Here is a 23128-nt window from a genome sequence, read left to right as displayed (position 1 = left end):
CAAACAAAATCTAGTGCACACAACTTATTCCCATGGAACTGATATAAAGCTCAACAGCACACAGCAAACACTGACAGACACTCCAGTGAGACCACGGGTTAAGAATCTATAACCTAATAGGTCTCCAGGGTAAACATTTTCCATTATTTGTGATTCTAGTATTATTATGTGAACCTGCCAACCTTGCAGGTCTAGACTAACCTCAGATCACAGTCTTTACACAAGTTTACACAGCTTTCTGAGTGCTCCTTCCTAGGGTTTGTTCATGCCTATCAGGCATCCTCAGCAATTACTCCCTTAGCCCTCAGTAGAGCCAGCTCACCTCCTTCTTGGATGTCCCACAAGGTGTAAAATGATATGAGTTCTCATTCTTTAGGAGTAAGCACATGTCTCTACTTTCCAATATGGCAAACTCATTATTAGAGCATATCCTAAGCCTTGCTTTTAAAGTGCAGTGTTAATTAGAATGAGGTAAGAGGAAGACACTGTAACTTTCTTGCTTCGACAGAAGCTAGGTCTGTGCTCTCACAGTGAGTCTCTGTGGAGACTATCTACCGTGCACCCAGCAGATGGATGCTCACCCAAGTAAACCAGCTACATTGACAATACCATGCTCTCGTTACCTTCCTCAGGAAATTGACAGAATCAATCCTTTGGGCGGTGATAGAGTTCACATCTGAGATGGACATATCCTTCTGTGCCTGACTTTCATATTCCTAAAGAGAGAATGAGGTTAGTTTTGCTTGAATGTAATATGGGGATCAAATCTGACGTGTTCCAACAAAAATACTGTAATTTGTTTCTGTCCATGAACAGGGACGGTGGCAAACACTCCTCAGAAGAAACTTCCTCTTTTGATTCTCTAACTGAGAACTGGCCCAAATCAGTTTATAACTATATCCTGTTTTCTTCTGGCATGAAGTCGATCGACCTTTTACTTGTATTAATGTATTTGGTATAAGCACATGGAGGGCAGTTCGCAGGAGTGGGCTTTCTCAGGGATCGAACTCAGACTGTCAAGCTTGGCAGCAGATGCCTTTTATCCTCTGAGTTGACAGGCCCACCGATCTTCTAAATTGTAGTGACGACCAAGAGAAGTTGTCATTTTGAAAATGAGGAGATGAGGAAAATTCATTGCTTTGCCTCTCTTCTTTCCCTCTGAGCCAGGCCTAAGGAGCACCCACCACGTGCCTGACTGGGCGGGGACATGCTCCCACTACAGCTTAAGTTTTAAATATGATGAGAGGAGCCCTGCATAATTTTGCCTGTGTAGCTTCCAGATGACTGAGAAAACATCAGAATATGGCCTTTTTACTCAAGCTGGCTGTCCTCACCCTGCAGCGGCAATTCCACTGGACAGGAGTTTCCCGGTGGTGGGAAACAGTTGTCTTTGAACTCTCTCTCTGAAAAGCTCCGGTGTGGGGTTGACAGTGGCTACTTTCCCAGCCGTCCTCTCTTACAGTCCCCTACTCTGAGACTGGTGGGAGCTGGTAAAGTGTTTAAAAGCGGGTCCTTTTACTCCCCCAACTGCTGACTGATGGCAGCCACCAGGAACTCCCGGCCGCTGCGGCCCAGACAGCACGGGTGTAACGGACCATCCCTGGCTGAACTCAGTGGGCTGCAGCATACAACTCAACGAGACCAGCGCTTCTCTTGTCTCTTTTCGGATTCTAAAGATCTGAATTGAGATATGTCCTACAACTAACATCTGTATTCACTGTGGTAGTATTCCTTTCCTGACTCCTCCCTGGAACCGCAATAAATTGGTGATATATTTTATGAAAACAAAAATACATCCGTCCCATTAATCTGGATGACAGCGAAAGAATTTGGGCTGTGAAACAGATTGGATAATACTACATTGGAAAGTCTAGCTAAGGCCATGATGGGACTTAGGTGATCTGTACGTTTTTAATATCTAAAGAGAAGGGAAGGGTCTGAGTGTTGATTATTAATTACCAAAATGAAGAGAGCTGAAGACAGGTTTAAAGCAGCAGGCTACTGACTCTCATACAATGAGCTGTGTCTGAATGGGCCAGTACCTGGAAGACTATGTCTGGAATCTCCTTGTCGTAGAGAGGCATCTGCTGCAGAAGGAAGAGATCTAGCTGGCCGGCATTTCTCAGCTGCAGCAGCTGGAAGCGTTTGCTCCTTTTCATTTCTTCCTCAGACACAAAGTTAAATTCATCTTGCAACTGCTCGAGACGGAAATATTTTGGGATTTCCTGCCCTTTATGTCTCAAATACTGTAAAACACAAACACGCAAAAGTCTTTACTTAGGAAATTATTTTTAATTCAAGAATTATTTCAGAATCTATTTTTGCTCTATTAGCAGTGAGGTCTGTTGCAGTCTGAGTAGGCAGAGCAATTGGACCTGGGGAGGCATGCGACCTGAGGAAATACAGACTCTGGTTGGCATGCTTTCTAACGTGACTGATCAGGATGCACACAGAAAGAGAAAATGCCGATGTTGTATATGAACAAAAGGCAGAAAGGGGCATGTGGATGAACTAGGAACCAGAGCTGGAGGGTGGATATGATAGCCACTGTCAGTGTGACATGGACGAAGGGAGGGCAAAATAAAGCATGATGGGAACCAGAACAGTTCAATTGCCTGTAGGGATGAGCACAAGTGACCAGATAAGGATGTCTGCATGCAAGAGAACATTTTTAAGTCCTCTTGATAAATCACTTTTAGTATCTAATAATATGGCTGGTGTGTAACAGATGCTAGCCTAAAGGTCAGCCTGCCAACCACCAGCTCTAAAGCAATCATACCAGCTGATGCATTCCAGGACTCTGACTGAAAATCGTATGTGCCCCCAATTCTACCTTCACATGCACCCTAAGCATCTAGAAAAATATACAGCAAATAATGAAAGAGGAAATAAAATGTTTATAGTATTGATAGTTTCTAAAACTTACCATAATAAGCTCTGTTATATCTGAATACTCTGGATTATTTGGATCGATCCTGATGTCATCTGCCCAGTCAGAAAGCTTTTGTGAGTTCACGGGCCACGGGAGTCCAGGAACACCTCTGGCATCAACGTTCCTCAGCACACTAATGTGGAGAAGATATTCTGTGACTCTACATACAACATACAGGTTACACATTGCACAGGCTAAAGCCCACCCATGGTGGAAACCTTAAATCCTGTATTTAAGGACAGAAGAGAACCTATCTTTATGATACACAGACTGGTACTCCTCACCTTCTAGCCTCACTACAGTTTTCTGGTAAATGGTAAATGACAATAATCTTGCTAAGGATAGAACTCTACAGGTATTTCATCTGTGCTGTCTCCGGTTTGCAGAGGAGCTGGAATGCAGTAGATGCTTATGTGACTAGTACTCTTTGGTTGCATCCTATAAATTCTAAACATAATAATGGGCTAAATATTTCATATGATGCATAATACTAAACTTTAATCCAAATAATTGTTTGTGTAAAATCAAGAAAGCACACAATGGAACAAAATGAACCTAAGGGGCTGGCAGCATGGTTCAGTGGGTCAAGGTGCCTACTACCAACCCTGATAACCTTAGTTCTATTCCTGGAGCCCACAGAGTGGAAGGAGAGACTCTTCTAACTTGTCCTCTGACCTCCGTGGGCACTGCAGCATGCATGTGTAAGTAAATGTGAAAATAAAGTAAATACACAAAACAACTGTAAAAGATTTAAAACATTGTCTTTAGGTTGTATTGTCATCGTTGAACTATAATGAAAAATAATGCGACAAATTAGGCAGTTTAGGCCAGAAGAGTCAAACACTGGGACAGCTAGATTCATTATATACCCCTAGTGACTTAACTACAGACTAAGAGCAGAAGGAAAGCAACCTTAGAGTATGGAGCTGGAGTTCTCAAGTAACTTGATGTTTTCATAGATATGTTTTTACATCTCTGATGGCTGTTATCAAGCTGTGGCTGACCCACTCCAGGACATGATGACCACAATTGAAGTCACAGCCATGACAGCTGGCGTTCGGGTCAGTCTTTCAGTCTTCCTTGTATTTCCTGTTTCTGAACTTGAATTCTCTTTCTATCTTTGTTACAAAAGATATCTAAGACCTGACATCCTTGATATCTTGCCACACGTTTTCCTTCCTCTTGGGACAGTGTTAGCTCACATGCCCCAGAACACAAGGGTTGAGGCAAAACTTGCATGTTCACAAGTAGGCTGGATAGAGAAACTTACACAAGATACCTTCTAAGGAAATAATGTCCTTGGATTTCCCAGAGTTCCATGACACCTGCCTCATAAACTATCACGAACCTCAGAACCATATTACAGTGAGTTCCCTGGATACCCCACTGGCATTCAACTATGGGTTGAGCCAAAATCCCCATCAGCAGTGAACCATTTCTACCAACAAACGCCAAGTCAGCTGCACTGCCTCTTGACTCAAGGGTGGTTGGAGAGCTGAAGACCGCACTGTGTGGATTAAGATGCAGTACTGCAAGTACATTCTAGAAGTCTAGGACTTTCCTTCCACCACGCGATCCGGAATGACTGGGAAAATGTAAACCCTTAGTAATGAACTCTTTTTGAGTGTCTGAGCCTTTGCAAGTTGAGGACTATGGATGGGAATCCCTCTCTAGCTGTGCATGTGACTGTAAACCTAAGCAGGGAAGAAACACGTCCTCCTACACAGAAAACAGTGCCACAGTGTGAAGAGTCAACCAAGTTAGCAGCCTACTGCTAACTTCACTGAAAAGCTTCTGTACCCCAATGAGCCTCTGCCAACGCAATAATCCAAATCAGACCAAATCAAACCAAGTTTTTTTTTTTTTTTAAAGCCAAGGTTTAATGGATACAAATGCTCCTGGATGGCTTTCCAGGCCACCCTCACCCTCAGAGGAGATGGGAAAGGAAGACCAGAAAATCATGTGTTTGTTTCCTGGGGGGCATTTTAAATACCCTATAAGAGTGGTCTTGAGCATCTCTGGGGAGGGTTCATTCGTTGGCGGACTTTCTCAGGGGCAGAGTCTGGACTGAGGCAGCTCCAGGGGAGGGGACTTGGGATGGAACTTCCATCAGAACATTCCAGACTCTTTGGGTATATGGATACGAGGTGCTGGAGCGAAGCCTTCACCCAAACATTTACACCCACATTTGCTGAGATGTAGAACAATGTTTCAAACATGAAAAGTTTGTTACCTGCAGTAGGCAGATCGCAATGACTGCGATACGGGTGTCAAAGGAATTCCATTTTCATCTAAAGCCCATGAGAGGGAATAGCTAAGTTTTCCCGAGGTTAAAAGACAAAGTTCTTCATTCTCACTTCCCTCGAGATTAAAAGGCACATCTATTTACAAAAGACATTTAGAACACATCACTGGTTTAGAAATCTACAAGTTGAGGGATGGGGAAGATGATTCGGTGTGCAAAATGCCTCTTGTGGGAGCATAAAGATGAGTTTGGATCCCTAGAACCTATAAAGAAAGCTTTCTGTGACCCCAGAGCTGAGAAGGCAGAGACAGGTGGATCCTGGAGCTCAACTGTTTAGTCAGCCGCTAGCCTCGCCAAACTGATGGCCATCTGGTTCGTGGAGAAACTCAATAAAAAACAAACAAACAAACAAAAAGCAGGGTGGAGAGCAATGGTGGAAGTCACCCGTGGCAGCCTCCGGCCTCCATCTTGTATCCTTCGTCTCCCCTCTAAGGTACTACAAGGAGGACTGTCTCAGACTGCAAACGAGAGGAAGATGTTGAGCCAAACACAGAGGCGAGCATCTCTCCATATCTTATGTCTGGGATTCTGTAACCATTTTTCCTGGGACTTCTTCCAGTAAGAAAGGATCATTGGCAAAAAAAAAAAAAAAAAAAGTCAGACAGGATGGGGGGGTTGGGGGCCGGGTGGTTCAGTGGTTAAGAGCACTTGCCGCTCAATCATGAGGACCAGAGTTAGGATCCCAAAACTCACACTGACCATCTCACAAATGCCAGTGATTCTAGCTCAAGGGACACAGCACCTCCTTCTATGAGTGAGTATGAGGGCATGTGTAGGGGAGACCCAGCCAATCACCTTGCTTGCAGGGGGCGGGGTCCCCTGAGGATATTTTTTACTTATAAAGATTGTGGGCGTGCTACCCGCCTCCCCTTCTGTTTCCTGTTCTCCGCTGGAACTTTTGGTTCTGTAAGTCCATTTCCCAATTAAAGCTGTATATATTATTACAATTTTTGTCTGAGTTCATTTAAGCCGCTACAGGCACATGCACACAGACACACACACCTTACACATACACACACCATACACACACACACCCAGACTTCCCTTTCTTTAGGTCCCTATATATTCTTTTTTTTTAAAGATTTTATTTATGTATACAGTGTTCTGCAGAAGAAGGCACCAGATTTCATTCTAGTTAGTTGTGAGCCACCATGTGGTTGCTGGAACTGAACTCAGAACCTCTGAAAGAGCAACCAGTGCTCTTAACCACTGAGCCAACTCTCCAGCCCACATCCCTGTGTTTTCTATCCCCCACCTCATTTACCACCACCATGTTCAACTATTGCCACGCTCCCTTATGTTTGGTGCCCTTAGTCTTCCCTCCAGGGCTTCTATAGGAGAAAATAATGTTCTGGGTTCTCTATGGACCCAAGAAGACTGTTCTCTTCAGCCTGTCCTTCCCAGTTTTGTTTGTTTTGGGCTCACGTTTTCTTTGGCTTCCTTCTTGCTCATTTGTTCATACCTTTTCTTTTCACCTGATGGGCACAAATAGATGCAAAACCCCTAAAAGATGAAAGAAAGGAATGGGGTGGGGGGAGGCTTTGGTCTGTGTTCTCCGAGATGAGATAACTAATCTACTTGCATGAGAAGAGTGAGGTAATCCAATAACAAGGGGGTAGAAATGATCTCCTTTCCTTCATCCCTTTGCTGAGTCCCTCTTTTCCTCCTTTTTCCCTTACCTCTCACTGATTCAAGGATAGCAGACACATCCTGTAGCATTGTTACAGTCATTAAAAGAGAGGAAATCAGAAGCAAAGTTCCTGGACTAGGGAGGCCTGTGGCACACCTGTGCAGTCCCGGACTAGCGAGGCCTGTGGCACACCTGTGCAGTCCCAGACTGGGAAAACAGGAGTAGACAGATTCTTGGAGCTCACTGGCCAGCCTGTCTACGTTCATTCAGCAAGAGACTCTGTCTCAAAATAAGGTAAACAATGACTGACAAAAAGATATCTACCTACACACACAAGCACAAACACACACACCACACAAATACATAGCACACATACCTACACAGACACACACCACATAAATAAATCCACACCACACAATTACACACATACACACACTTATACCCCCACATCCAACACAAATGCACACACACACCCCACACAAAAACACACCCATACAGACAATACCGCATGCTTACACCTGCACAGACACACAATGTACACATCCCAGAGTTCACACTCCAGAACCCACACTGCTCCTGCTCTGTAGGACGAGGAGAAACATAGGCATTCTTGGCAATGTTTAAGTTTCCCAAAGACCTGATTCAAGACAAACTCTTAAACAATCTAGTTTTGACACCTGGATAATTTTTTTGATAACCAAATATTTGTAATGTAAGTGAGATTTTTTTTAAAAGACTTGCTTTGGATCCCAGGCTGACCTAGACCTCATTATCCTCCTGGGTCTTCTGAAAGCTAGGATCAGGTACTACCATAGCTAGTGTTGTGTAAATTTCCTCCAGACTGAAGCATTCTACTTTGCAGGGAAACAACTCAAAATAGCTTCAGGAAGTCCCTGAAACTGACCAGATTCACTAGTACCCCCCCCACTCCCACCCCTGGCAAAAAATGAGCAGTCAAAGTTGAGAAGCCCTCTGAGAGGGAAGGAAGTGTGTAGGTGGCGTGTGAGTAGATGCGCAGCTGCATCTCCCCCAGAAAAGCCGTGTCGCAGAACACCCAGCTAGGATTCTTCACTCATGAGTGTGACCCAGGCTCATTTAGGACTTGGTGCCCATGAAGAAAGCCGAGGAGAGGAGATGGTCAACACTCACTGCTCCCTACGCCTCCATCCAGCGGTGCGACCAGTTTATCGGAGCTAAATTCTGTATATTCCAGGGTAGTCTTGTCTTTCAGCTCCGTCTTGTTAGGTAAAGGCAGATAGAGTTTAACCAGTAAACTTGCCCTTTTGCTTATTTCATAAACCTAAATATAAAATAGATAATTTAGAAATCAACAAAATAAAAAACAGGAGCAACAGAAAAACTCTCAATCACACATCAGTATCATTTTTGAAAAATACTATATAAAAATAGCACTGTTCTATGACATTTTCCTCACACAGTCAAGGTGTGAACAGGAAGCTGGCAGGTCACATGGCGGCGGGCTCACAAAGCAGCGAGAACAGGAGGTGGGGACTCGCTAGAAAACCTCAGTTTGGCTTTCACATTGACTCACTTCCACCAGCAAGGCTCCGCCCCACAAAGGTCCAGCAGCCTTCCCAGACAGTGCCATCAGCTGAGGACTAAGTAGTCAAACACGTGCACCCATGAGATCAGGGGCCTGCTGTGTGTTCATCTGCCTGCTTTCCTAAAGTGATCCAAGATAACAACAACAAGGAAGGATGAAAGAAAACAGGATGAAGAACAGGCATGGCAAGAGACTGAAGCCACCGGGTCTGGGCTGGGAAAACGTGCAGTGATTGTTTGAAGCTCGTGCTACCCCTAGGCTTTACAGTAGCTTAACCAGGTCCCTCGCTATGAAGAGGAACACTGAACGTGCAGGGCTGACGGGAGCGCTAGTGAAACAGAAAGATCTGAGGATCAAAAACAGACAATTCTGTGCTTAAGACATGAAAGAGACTACAGCAGAGGGAGATTATGCATTTAGTACTAGCTATAGACATAAGGCATTCCGTAATATAAAAGAAATAACCTACTATATATATAACAGGTATTAACAAAAAAAATGACACATTTGTCATAAGACACAAACATGAATGAAAATGACATACCTCCAAGCAAATTGTTTCGGGCCAGTATAACAGTTGAATGTTAAAAATCTGTTGAAACATGACTTTAAAATCAAGCTGTAGGGGAGACACAGAAGTGCAAGAAACCTGCTTATCATTGTAAAATATTTTGATAAAATATTTGAGCTTCTGAATTTTGGCTCTCCTCTTTTGCTCATACCTAAAAAAAAAAATCAAACAAGTCATTAGATGACCCACAAAATCAGAAACAATGTAAGATGCAATTTTTTTCCCTCAAAATTACCTTAGGAAGTTAAAAAAAAAAGAATGACTATTTCAAATGATAAATTCTATCTGTAAGTCAAATGGCACCTGCTTGTGTGTGATAGAAATGTTCTCTATATAGGCAATCGTTTTTGAAGAAAGATAGATGTACATTCAAAAATAGAAAGGAAGTAAAAGCAAGGTTTGGCTGTTAATTCTGCCAAGCCATATCTCAAAGAAAGCATTAACACCCACCAGATGTCTTACAAGAGAGGGAAGGGGAGGCTATGGTGAGGGGTGGAGGGTTTGCATAAACAACAGAAAACACACACACACACACACACACACACACACACACACACACACACACACACACAACTGTAAATCCCTTAGGCTCCAGGCTGTGTGCCCCTTTCCTGCAAGGGCAGACATCGTAATAGGAGAGAAATGGGTCACTTTCTCTATGGAAACACTTGTTGGTCATAAAATCACCTAACCTGTGAGGTTAGGCCCAGTGAGGAGTAAGGCTTGATTTTAGAACTGTTCTTTGGAGCTAAGCCCTAGACCTAGGCCTAGGCCTGAAACCGCCTGCTCCCCATTGCCATAATCAATTTATGGGCCAGAGTCTCTTCCCATTGTTTGTCTACTCCTGGTAGCCCTCTCTGGAGGTCAGGGGACAAACGATGTTTATTGTGTCTCCCCTTCTCTTCCATCTTCCCAGTTACCCCCGAGACAGCCACCCTGTGTGGTGTTCTCAACAATATACACACAATACACTTACATAAGCATAAAACCACTTGGTGCAACTCAAAAAGTCGTATTATGTGACCTGAAAAACAATGCCTAAGCTCGCCGCCAAAGAGGTAGGCCTCAGGAGCAAACCCCTGGCAAGCAACCCCACAGCTCAGATACAGTCTAGCCCAGTACAGGTCTTGATATGCTGAGAACTAACCCTAGGGTGGCAATGCTAAGCTGGTGAACCAATCCCCAGAGGAGAGCCCTGATAGCCCGATAACAGCACAATGGCCTGATACAAGAATTGGACCTCTGGGAATGGTCTCTAGGATCACACTGCTGTGCTTCCAAGACATGGCTTCTCTAGCCTCAGCAAGGAGTCTTTGAGACTCTGTGTGGCTCTGGCTTCAGCAGCCACTGAACTTCCGGCACCACCACTGGGCTCAGGCAGGCTGCTGGCCAGCATCCTTGACAATTTCTTGGACCTCCATCAGTGCCATCCACAGCTGAAGGGCTTCACGACAGATGTGGGCTGAGCCCCCAAAGGTCAGAAGTGATCTCGCCAGAGATTTCCCCAGGGAAAACCGACAGCAGCATTTCTGCCCAAATGACTGTTCCCTGCTCAGCGAGACAGCTGCTTTAACTTTTTATATTAGCCTGACAGTATACAGAATGCTTGTTCGAATATACTGAGCATATTTGAAAGTCAAGTCTTGTGTGGACATCCTAATTGCTGTGGGCCTTATAGATCACAGACCTTGCTCTCTATGTTATGAAAATTTATCAACTCAAGATTACATTATCTTCAGGAAGCCGTGCCTGCTTTCTTCCATTGTGAACCATCTTTAATCCTCCCCAATTCTCTTTGCTCTCTTTTCTGGCCTTGGCTCAGCATTTACTTCTTTCTAAAGAATTGATTCTGTTCCATTGTGAACGGCAGCCACGCATACCATCTCACGGCCATGGCTGTATTTCCTTTTGCCTTAACCACGCCAACCCTTTTTCAGGTTCTCTGACATGTGGGTCTTCTTTCCTTTCTCCTCTTTCCTCTTTCAGGTCTCGGGCTCCTCATATGTCTAGAAATGAGCTCGAGCTGAACTACAGAAGGATTTCTGGCAGTTAGACAGAAGCCAGCATTCCTCAGGAACTTATAAAATGGGTTTTTCCATGCCCCCAAAGAGTCCTTCCTCCTAGCTAACCTCCATATAATATAATATAATATAATATAATATAATATAATATAATATAATATAATATAATATAATATATATAATTTAATACAACACAAACCATCAGCTCCTTATAATCCACACGGTTTGTCCAGCCCTGCTGTCTGTGCTGTCTCTTCTCTACTCTCTGCTCTCTGGTGTGCTCTCCCCTCTCGTGGATAGCCCTGGCCAGGTCCAGTCTACTCCCCTTTCTGTCTGCTCTGGACTCTTTCATATGTCTTTGGATATTTTCTCTCCCTTATTTACAATAAAAACCTTCCCCCAAATGGAGCGGTCATGTTGACCATTCCTTTATTGATTTCTTTTCATGGTTTGTTTCCCTTCCTTCTTTTGGATGGGCATTTTGTACACATTTTACCTAATAAATTATCTTAGGCCCTCATTAAAGGGCCTAATAAAAGGCTGCTTTTTTTGCTGTACCTCTCTGCTCAGAAAGAGGTTGTGGTGCTAACTGTGCTCTCTGTCTGCTAGTCTTTGTGTTTTCTTTTCAATCCATTTGCTTATAAATGTGCATATTTACTGAAATATTGTCCATGTTCCAGCTCTGGGCTAAATGATGCATTCACAACGCTCAACAATGAACTCATCCGCCTCCTCTGGGAGAGAGAAGTAGAAAACTAGATACAGTTCAGTGCCCTAGCTACAATATCCTGTTTATGGGAGATGGAATCTGTAAGCTTAGTGGATGGGAGAAATCGTCTATTTATTTACACATAACGTCTTAGGCAAGGACAAGGAAGAAATCTGGGAAAGAATAAAATTTGTACTGTCAAAGAAAGGAACTGTCCAAGGGGCCTTCTTGCTATGGAGCAACTTTCATAAGTGATAGGTGCTCTATAATAATAACAGTGACTTTATATCCCCACTCCTACCTGAATAAAAATTACTACCATGACAAAGTATAAAACTTACTAATATATCATGCTTGCTAGTAAAAACAGTACAGGCTTTCCTCAGGAATGTATTTGATATGTGGCCCAGAGCAACTTAACCTTCCATAAACTCCAAAGATGAGGATAGCATCACACTCCATAGAGCAATGGGGACAACGGAACATAAAAATGCATATATGCAAATGTAACAGTGTCAAACAAATGGTACTCAAGAAATCCCGACATCGTTATTCGAAACAACACAACAGGCAACTGATGAGAACGAAACAGTTTGCTGAGGTGCTTACAATGAACACTTGGACACGTTGGTTAGCTCTGCTGAGAAAGAAAGCCACGGCACCAGCGTAACTGGCTTCATTCTATCCATTTCCATTCTTTCCAGCTCTGAAGCTGGATGGGGGAATCTCTAGAAACCAAAAGAGGAGGAGAGATAATTTATTTTATTTTATTTTTTTTGGATTTTTCGAGACAGGGTTTCTCTGTAGCTTTTGGTTCCTGTCCTGGAACTAGCTCTTGTAGTCCAGGCTGGCCTCGAACTCACAGAGATCCGCCTGCCTTTGCCTCCCTAGTGCTGGGATTAAAGGCATGCGCCACCACCGCCCGGCTGAGGAGAGGTAATTTAGCATGGGAGCTGTTTACACTTGGATTTGTCTGCTATCTGTTGCAAGTTCCAAGAAGCATGTATCAAGCCATGGAAGCCTCCAGCAGGTTAAGATGGCCGGTGTCATCATGCACGTTACATACCTCCCGTGTGTCTTCATTCTGAAGTGGCATTTCTTCACTTTCTTCCCCAGACACTCCTGACATTTCTGCTTGGTTCTGCTCATTCCATGTGTTCGTTTTTATCCTAATTAACAATAAATAAAATTCTTTAGAGCAGAAGTAATGTAGGTATTTGGGAGTTGTTAGAGAAAATTTTGAAAAAAAAAATCCTTCCTAAGCTTTTCTGCAGTTTTCACGGGTTTCTTCTTCGTGGGTAAATCTGCCACCAGCATTTGCAGGCTTTTTGAAGGCCACCTCTCCTCAGGTGAGAAAAGTAGCCAGAAGAATGGGGATAATGTGACTGAAGGTCATGCATCTAAAATCCCATTTTTCTCTCTTGTGGTTTAAGGCATGCAAACGAGACCTGGTGTAGAGGTAGAACAGGGTCACCAGAGGGATAGTGCGGACCCGCTCCACCTGGGGCTGATGCACTAACAGTAAGAAGGCCACAGTGCTGGGACTGTTTTTGCTACTGTTGGCATTGGCTGGCTCTCAGCACTTACTGAGCACGTGTGCCCTAAGTGCTTGATACACGTGGACTTAAGTCTCACAGCCGCGTGCAGTGGGCACTACTACCACTCAACAAGTCACTCATCTGGAACACTTTTTCTTCATTGGGGGGTTTTGTGCTTTTCAGTTCCAAGTTTCAGTTTTTATTTTGATGCTTTCAGAAGAGAGTCGTTTGGGGACGATGCATGCTCTGTTCAGAGAGTAAAAGGGCACAGCTACTCTGCAAAGCGGTTGGGAGGGTCCTCAGAGTGACAACCAGATTACCATGTGACCCAGCAATTCCTCAGCGAGGCGCAGTCACGAGAAATGAAACCTCTCCAGGCATGTGAGGACTGATTACAAACGGGAAGGTGGTTTCTCTTCCGGGTGATATAATTGCTCTACCACTCTGGAATATATTTAAAAGTCGACAAACTGTCAAGCATATCCTAGTAGAGCTGTTTAAGAGATGATATCCTTTGCCTTTCTGAAACGGAACACAGGGAGGCTACTGTGCGTAATACCTGTACAGGCTTGAGACCAGGGCATGTGTGCTGAAAACCCAGCCTCACCCACAGCCCTGCAGAACGCAGACAAATGACTGAAGTGCTCTAGGTCTGCTCGCATCTGAAAGTCAGGCTGATGCGAAGGCCGACTGCAGTCGGTGCTTTATGTGAAGTGCACAGCCAAACATTTGCAGAAAGACCAAGGATAGCCATTATTGCCTTTCTCTGATTCACAGCCGTCAATATGCAATCAGCTGACTTACTGTACTTTAACGTAATCGCCCAAATGTTATGACATATTAGATCGCTTAGGGAGATTCAGTTTTAAGACTCTTGGACTCAGACCATGCGCCACACCAATTAAACAGGAACAGTGGTTTGTTACAAGTCCCAGGTGAGTCTAATGGATAGTAATTTGGAGAACAAGTGTTATTAATAAGTTCTGAGGCTTTTATATCTAGAATCCCTTTGGGATAGTTATTAAGGTAGAGTCATCTCGGGTTTGTGGACTCCTTTTTATTCTGAACCATTTGGAAATGCCAGGATTTTGGTTAGTCTAGTAAGTGTAGGGTCTCCCCTTGTGTGGCTTCCATTCATCTTCTCACGCCTTCACATCTTAAGCACTTCTTAGTGATTCGAATCCCCTCTAGGTAGTAGTGGCCAACAGAGAACATAAGTGAAGCCAATATCTACATGAACCTGAGCTCTCTGTATTCATCAGTGGCGTGGTTTGGAGTCAGTAACTGGTAGCAACCGGCTCAGACAGTTTCTCTTTACCTTTTAAAAACTGTGTGTGTGTGTGTGTGTGTGTGTGTGTGTGTGTGTGTAGGAAATATACATTTATTTCCATCTATTTATTTATTTAGGTAGGGGTAGGTGGCTCATGCATGTGAACACCATGGCACACATGTAGAGGCCAGAGGCAACGTGGAGGACTCACTTCTCCTCCTACCGTGTGGATCCTGGGGACTGAACTCCGGTTGTCACACTTGGCAGCACATGCTGTCACCCACTGAGCCATCTCGCCAGCCCAGGTCTCTCGAAGCTTAAGGAAGTGGTGCTCACACTTGACAAGGTGAGTTTCCAGCCTGAACGAGATGAGCAGCTTTGTCTTCAGCTTCCTGCTAGTTCCCATCAGCCATTGCCATCTTATAAAACATGCGTTAGCTGAGACTGCCTTTTCCTCCATGTCAGAGATCCAATCCGTCTCTCAGAAGCATGAAGTGTGGTTAGACATTCTTTCCTGCTGTATATACAGTGCCCCCCCCCCACGCATACCCCTGCACCTCTGACTGTGGTAAAGTGCTCCCTGGTGCTCCTCTGTCTTCTCTTTGGGTCTCTCCTCCTCTTCGAAGCCACTTAAAGCCATTTCTCAAGTATCTGTTCCTGAACCTCTCCTAATCTCATTGTCTCCCCTTTCCTTAAGGAGTATCATGGACACTGATGCCATCAGCTGTTAATATAAGCTACCACCTTCCACGTGCGTCTAGCTGTTCACTCTACTGCCTCACTGAGGGTATTATTAGGGAACGTCAGATTCTGTGCTTCAAGCCAGACATGAGAAGGAGGCAGCATATAGGTGCCAAGCATTCTTGTCACAAGTCGTCTTCTCTGGAGAGGTGGCTACAATCTTGTTGAGTTAGGATCGACCAGGACCAGGCTGGTTGGTAGGAACGGAACGGTGAAGTTGTCCAGGACAGAGAGGTCTCAGGAGCATTAAACATGCTGCTTTCCTGGTTCATCTGAAGGGTACTTTAGGATCACTGGGGCTAAGTCCTGCTAGGATCAACCAAGTCACTGACACTTCGGGATTTAGTGCAGGCATTTCTAAGGGAAAAAAAGCACCGTGGCAAATCCCAGCCCAAATCTGTCTAATGCTAGGAAAAGTCAACAGTGAGGACTGCAGTTCAAAGCAGTGGGAATAAGACTTGGGGACACATTCTATGTGCTCAAGGTCTCGATTCTGAATAGCCTTGTGGTGTCTGTGGCTGTCCTCTGGAGTTCATGGTGCATGGGTGTGTTGAGTGGTTTAAAAGATTAGAAGCAAGTTCAAGTTCATATTGAATTGGGAGTTTAAGATGAAATCCCATGCTGGGTTTGGGTTCAGGTACTGTCAGAAATGCTTTTGTTAAAAGCTACAGCACAGTAGAGGAATGACAGAAAACACACCTCCCCTACTTGCCTGAAATGACACTCAGCCTTAGCAGTTTTGAAAAAGATAGATGCAGGACAAAGACTTGTCAGGAGGGAACTTACATGATTGAGAATTCCCATATTATAGTAGATACACTTTTATGACTTAGTCTAACTTTTTCACATGTGTTTCACTAATTTTTATGTATGGAGTATGATTGCTGGATCCACGTTCAGCTTTGTAAGAAAGTGCCACGCTGCCTCTGTACCCATCGGCAATGCGTGGAGGCTTTTGCTGCTCGGCATCCTTGGCGGCATTTGCTTGACTTCCTGTTTTTAGCCATTTGGACAGGTTTGCTAACACTGTGTCACTGTGGCTTTAACTTGCACGTCTCTGGCATGCTGCTACTCATGTGCTCATGTGTTCGTTTCTCGTCCACTTACCTCCCGGTGTACATCTGTCTAAACCCTTTGCCCACTTTCCAACCAAGCTGCCTTCTAGTTGATTTGTAAGATTTGTTGAGATCTTCAAGACACAGGCCTTTACACCTAAAATCACTGTGCTCCTTCGACGTCTTTTCTCAGTGAGTGTGAATTCTCCGTATCCGCAGGCAACTTCCTCGAGGACTAATGAACACAGAGTGGCCACTTACCTATGGAACTGCAGCTTCACTGGGGTGCTTGTAAATCCTTGCTTTTGCCGGAGTGATTTCATCTGTTTCCAAGTCTGCAAAACACTGTGCAGTAGGGCGTAGTCCTTTTCCCTTTCTGCGTCATACAGTCGCTTTGTGTCTCTGTGGAAAGAATTGCAGACCGAGAGTGGGCTGCTAGGCTAGAGCTGCGGGTCTCTTGGAGCATCGTAGAAACACATACTAGACTGAATCCATCTGCTCCCCCTACTTGACGCACATCTGGAACCTCTATCTTAGGATACTTTCCTTTTGTCCACTGAAAACGCAGCGGAAATGGACTCTGCAAAGGTTTTTTTTTTTTTAATCACTATTCAAAAGTGCTCTGCTAAAATGTGAGCTTTCTGGAATAAAGGAAACCTCCTAACTGAGGAGTCAGAGACATCCCAAAGGAATGGGCAGAAGATGCCATAAGAAAGGAACCATAAAGAAAGGAGCTGGGAGCCCTGACATTTTGGTGACGTTTCTTGCTATGTGACACTGAGATAATTTGTGGTTGGTACTCTGCTATTTATGACCAAATGTGTAAACCAGTCAGTGCTTTTATTTGCACTAATACAAACTTATAATACATAAGTTTTAGGTTCTATTTGGGCAGCCCTGCAGCCACTAATTTGGGAAGAGTTCAGACATGCTTAGGTTTCAGAATCTCAAGAGATTTCGATGAGAAGTAATGATGAGGATGATCCTGAATATCGGTCACTCTAGGAAGGGGCTGGGGAAAGACTGTGGTTATTTAAAATACGTGGGGGTAGAGAAATACCATTCAATATTCAACCTGTATCTCTTTCTTGGTGGGAAGAGCCTGCTCTCCAAAGGTCCTTTTAATAAGACATTAAAAACCATTGCCCAAGACCATGGACCCCTAATTAACTTTAAAGACCCCACCTCCAAATACTGTTATTAACAACCCATTTGGAAACTCCACTGATGATGCTGCTGAGTGACTAGATCACGAGGATTCTAACTAACTAAACTAAAATCTGGTTGTACCACTGGTTGGTGGTGGGGCCTCGCTGGAGGAAGCAGGTCACTTGAGCATGACTTTAATGGATGCATCTTGCACCTAGACCTCCTTTCCCTTCCTCTCTTTCTGCTTCCTGTCTGCATGCTGTCAGCTCAGTATCCTCCTCTCCTGCCATGGCTTCAAGCCTCCTCAGGCCTGTCACATCCTTTTGGAGCTCCTATGATGAGTGTCAGTCTAGGTAACGGCTCTCAGGCCACCTAAGGTGATTTTCTGTTTCACAGACTAAAGATCTTATCTCCAAGGTCACCGACTTCTCTGTCTGCTCAATCCTGCTTTTAAACCCAGTCAATTACTCTACTTTCCAGCTGCAGACTTTCTCCTCTGGAGTTCTGCAAAGATTTTCATCAAGAAATCTTTCATTGGTAGATACTAAACCTACCAGTGTTTTCTCATGGTAGTTCTATGAAATATTTCTACACAAACACAAGCCTTAAGGAAAGACTGGCGACATCTCTGTAATCTCCTAAAGAGTAGAAAGTTCTTCTTTTTGAATTTTATATATCTCAGAGCCAAGCACAGCTTATCATCCAATCTACTTAATAAATGTTTGATGCATGCAGGACTCACTCAAAACCTACCTTATCTGCCAGTAATAATCTTGTAATGTTTCCCCAGTAAACTGGTTTATTTCTGTGTTTTTGCTAGCGCGTTTGGTAGTCTCTGTCAGTGCTTTGAGCTGCAATCAAGAAAAGAGGTTTTTTTCTCTATTTCATATACATGTGACTGCTGCTCTAACTCATCTGTAGAAACCTAAATCCAGATGTGTGCAATGGAAGCACACAAAAAAAGTGTAAATTTTATCCTACCTTACATAATTTAATAATTGTTTAGTAATAAAAACAAGGTAAGACCAGACCAATACATGAGTAGAAGAGACGGTCCTTATGCACATAACAGCACATAAATATATTCATCAGACTACAGTAAAGACAGCTCTTCAAGTCAGTACAGAAATGATGCTGGTAGCCCCCAGGTTCAACTTTGGAGACAAAGCATCAAGTTGGAGCTCAATTTTATCCAAGACACACGTAGGATAAAAGGCTAGAGTTATATACACATATCATAGTAATACATGGAAGAGTATTTAGAATTTGGCCTGTCAGATTCCGGACACTATCAGCTGCAATTAAATTATCCTTTTTCTTGGTTAACAGAATAAGGATTGATTTGGAAGACTACAATGTGGAAATATGTGACGAACTATGATCTCAAATAGCTTATTTTATGTATAGAGCCATGAGCATAGACAGTAAAGATAAAGCCACTCTGCGAATATATTCGTAGATAGTACTCTATGGAGATAAAAATTATTGTTGCTATGGTTTTAAAGATGAGATAATTTCCCAGGTTTTCTAGCCACAGCCCGTGAGAGGGCTCCCGCAACACCTCGGCACCAACCAGGAACCTGGCACCAGGCAGTTGGGCACTACTATGATCTCTTTGTAATGAGGAAGCATGGTCCTGCCCAAGATCATGACATACTAAGCAGGACAACAAGTCCCATACACAGGCCTGGCGCAGACCGCCTCAGGCTTCTAGGAGAAAACATGAGCCCACTCAGAAGCTTACAGTACCAGGCAGACAGACACTACTATGGTGAGCAAATGTATGGTGTGGTATGGAAGAGAGAGAGAAACAGAATGGGTCATGTCCCGTGGACAGGGGCATATCTGAAGAGTTGAAATAGGTGAGGAGTAGGTTGAGGTGGGTAGCTTGATTGCCACCCAGAGCCATGGTGATGTCTGGACCCGAACTGTTGCCAGGGCCCGCGTCTGGGTTCATGGCTCTGATGCAGCCTCAGTTTCTGTTGATGTCCATGGCTCCTGATGCCATCAAAGGCTGAGACGATAGGGATGTACAGAGTTTAGTCCAGCCCCTCACTGGCTATAACACTAGGGAGATCTGGGTCTGCCCCTCACTGGCTCAGTAGAGCACTCAGGAGAGACCTACACCTCACCTGGGCAGCCAGCACAATAGAGCTGACCCTGAGGGCATGTAAGCAGAAGAACTGGTCCCTCTCCTTGGTTATTTTTGCAAGGGACAATGCAGGAGAGCTCACCCTGGTGGGGAGGATGAGGGAGAGCTGGTGGGCTGACCAACCCTGCAACTACCCAGGCCCAAAACCAGGGTTATGAGTTGGCCCACTCCAACATCCACCTCATCCATGATCTACAGGTGCGCGTGAAGGGGCCAGTCCTGCAGATCCAAAGCTGCAGGATCTCCACAATGCAGGATATCTAAGAGGAGTACCAGTGATGGCCCAGCACTGACAGTGTAGCAGAAACCAGAGGCTTCGAACCAGACCAATGAGTCTGCAATGAACACTCACACGTAAAGACATATGGATAAAAGGGCTCATTGTGTGACTCACTGTGTCACACTGCAACTTCCATGACAAGGCTCATTGTGTGACTCACTGTGTCACACTGCAACTTCCATGACAAGAGTTTTTCTTTTTTTCCTTTCTTTTCTTTTTTTCCCTTAAATTTTATTTTATTGGGGGGGCATTGCAAGGGCAGAGGGCAGATATGAAAGGACAGGAAATGAATGGGATCAAGGTACACGATGTAAAAGACACAAAGAATAAATAAAAATTTAAAAAGAGATAAAAATGTGTTAGGCACATCATATAGAGCAGAAATCTGTAAATAAAATTACTCTCAAGGGCCCATATTGTTGAGGGAACGGCAGGCTGTTGCATCCCGCTACCCAGCTAGCTTTACCCCTGAAATAATTACACAGAAACTGTATTCTTTTAAACACTGCCTGCCCATTAGTTCCAGCCTCTTATTGGCTAGCTCTTACATATTGATCTAACCCATTTTTAATAATCTGTGTAGCCCACGAGGTGGCTTACCAGGGAAGATCTTAACCTGTGTCTGTCTGGAGTGGGAGAATCATGGTGACTCCTTGACTCAGTTCTTTCTCCCACCATTCTGTTCTGTTTACTCCGCCTACCTAATTTTATGTCCTATTAAAGGGCCAAGGCAGTTTCTTTATTTAACCAATGAAACAACAGATAGAAAGATGACCCTCCTCCATCACCATATCAACTTCAGAATCAGCTCCTCTGTGTGTGAACCACACTACACTAAAACCTAGAATTTTTGGTATTCATCGGGACTATTTTCATGTTACTACTCTATTTCCTCCTCCTATTAAATTCTATCACACAATCAATAACATTTAATTCAAACAGATGAACCAAGTTCTGTTATTTCTACACTATCATTATTATTATTATTATTATTGAAGGTTTCACTATTTATCCCAGGCTGGTCTCAAACTGAAAGCAATCTTCCTCAGCCTCCCTGAGCTGGAATTACAGGTGTCTACTACCGTAGTAGGCTACACCTGTAACTAACCAACAAACAGTCATTGAAGTACAGTTCATATACAACTTTCTGAGATACCTTGTGGCTCTGTCAACATTGCACAGTTAGTGAAATACTGTAGTATTTAATTTCAAGCAAACTCAGTTGACTGAGACCTACAATTTTTTTTTTCTGAGAGAACATTAGTTAATAAAATGCTTGGGTGCCAGGAGCCCAAAGAAAACTTAGATGAGAGGCAGCACAATAATCAATGGATACATCTCTAATGTTTCTCTAGAATGTATGTCCATAGATGACTACTTCAATTAGTCATCCTCAGAAGACTGTTCAATTTCACAGGAGGGTCAAGACTGTTACAAATGCTAAATTGCAAGACGTTAAAGTGGTGCCTCTTAAGGCCATTTGTGGTGGTTTGAAAGAAAATGGCCCCTAAGGGGAGGGCACTAATAGGAGGTGTGGCCTTGTTGGAGTAGGTGTGGTCTTGTTGGAGGAAGTATGTCACCGTGAGGGTGGGCTTTGAGGTTTCATATATGCTCAAGCCATGCACTGTAATACAGACCACTTCCTGTTGCCTGTGAGTCAAGATGTAAGAACTTTCAGCTCCTTGGCTAGCATCATTTCTGCCTGCATGCTGCCTTGCTTCCCACCATGACAATAATGGACTAAACCTCTGAATGCTAAGTGAGCCACCACAATTCAATGTTTTCCTTTTTAAGAAAACATTTCCATGGTCATGGAGTCTCTTCATAGCAACAGAAATCCTAACTAAGACACCATTATAATTTCAAATGTTCTTGCATCATAGAGCCAAGAGTAGCATGAACTAGTGGATGCTTTATCTGTGGCAAACATCCTATGGGGCAGGTTTGAGGCCATCTCCTCAATAAGTCAAACCTTCCCATTTGTTTCAGATCACTGCTCTAGTGGTTGAATCTTTAGGCATTAAGAGAGAAGGTTTTCTGCTAACTGTTCTATTCCAAGAGCATCCTCTTCCAGTTTTAAGAGTTGGGCCCTAGAAAGTCACTGGGATCCCCCTCACCTTCTCATAGAGCAGCTGAGATAAGCTCTGCTTCTGCCTGTCCTGGAAAGACTCACAGAGCTGGAGCAGCCTGGCACACAGGACTTGTTCTTGATTGAAGAGCGGGTGATGGCTGAACTGCAAGCCCACGATGTTAAGATCTAATTGGTACATTTCCCTTTGACCATCCATTCTGTTCCTAAAACAGCATCCCAGGTCAGATTTCACTGCCTTTTAAAGAAAAATATGTCCAAGTTTATTTGATTCTGTTGCCTTCGAAACCACAAGTAACTTTTTCTTATAACATACCAGGCATATTTAAATTCCAGAGCTTCAGAACTGTAAAGCCAGCAAGTGGTTCATCTTTGAAATTCATTTGCACTCTTAATTTAATAAAATAGTTTTATATTACATTTTTCTTTTTTATTACAATACCTTATTTTAGAACAGGATCTTAATCATCTTGCCATAAATTATTGTCATCTACATCATTACTGTTTACGTGGATGTTAGACTTTCAATTTACAAGACCCAAAATAATTTTTATAGGAACACCATGGCAAATTGTGCTACAACTTTTGCATTAAGAGTTTTGTCTTGTGAGTCAGAGTTAAATGGAATTATCTATTAAAATTATTTATGAGTGAGTATACTAGTAATTGTCTGAAGAGTCCCTTGAAGGAAGCCAGGCTCTCTAAGTGGTCTAAGGACACCATCCCTCTCTCTACAAAAGATGCCTCCATTTGGACACTAGATTTCACCTCTGATGTGGGATTCCCCTCTGTATGCTATGAATATGTTTTATTACCATTGATTAATAAAAAAGCTATTTTGGCTCATGGCAGGGCAAAATATAGGTAGGCAAGAAAACTAAACAAATGCAGGGAGAAAGAAGGCAGAGTCAGGAAGACATTATGTAGCTACCAAAGGAGAAATATTCCAGAACCTTACTGGCAGGCTATAGCCTCATGGTGATACACAGATTAATAGAAATGGGTTAATTTAAGATATAAGAACTAGGCCGGGAAGTGGTGGTGCACGCCTTTAATCCCAGCACTCGGGAGGCAGAGGCAGGCAGATCTCTGTGAGTTCGAGACCAGCCTGGTCTACAAGAG

The 23128-nt window shown here is 43.6% G+C and overlaps 1 protein-coding gene across 1 annotated transcript in view; it reads right to left on the bottom strand.

Moving 5' to 3' along the window:
* The window catches only part of Cc2d2b (coiled-coil and C2 domain containing 2B), an 83451-nt gene that overhangs the window by 37238 nt on the left and 23085 nt on the right, over nucleotides 1–23128 (bottom strand). The window contains 11 exon segments of the mRNA XM_026781655.1: nucleotides 624–716; nucleotides 2043–2246; nucleotides 2927–3065; nucleotides 5166–5313; nucleotides 8017–8167; nucleotides 8976–9153; nucleotides 12342–12554; nucleotides 12860–12901; nucleotides 16598–16738; nucleotides 18239–18336; nucleotides 22035–22244. Coding sequence (XP_026637456.1) covers nucleotides 624–716; nucleotides 2043–2246; nucleotides 2927–3065; nucleotides 5166–5313; nucleotides 8017–8167; nucleotides 8976–9153; nucleotides 12342–12554; nucleotides 12860–12901; nucleotides 16598–16738; nucleotides 18239–18336; nucleotides 22035–22244 — 1617 coding nt within the window.

The sequence above is a fragment of the Microtus ochrogaster genome, chromosome 8 (assembly GCF_000317375.1).
Source record: "Microtus ochrogaster isolate Prairie Vole_2 chromosome 8, MicOch1.0, whole genome shotgun sequence".
Classification (NCBI taxonomy): Eukaryota; Metazoa; Chordata; class Mammalia; order Rodentia; family Cricetidae; genus Microtus; species Microtus ochrogaster.
The sequence above is the reverse complement of the archived record's forward strand: the minus strand, read 5'-3'. Positions and strand labels throughout refer to the sequence as shown.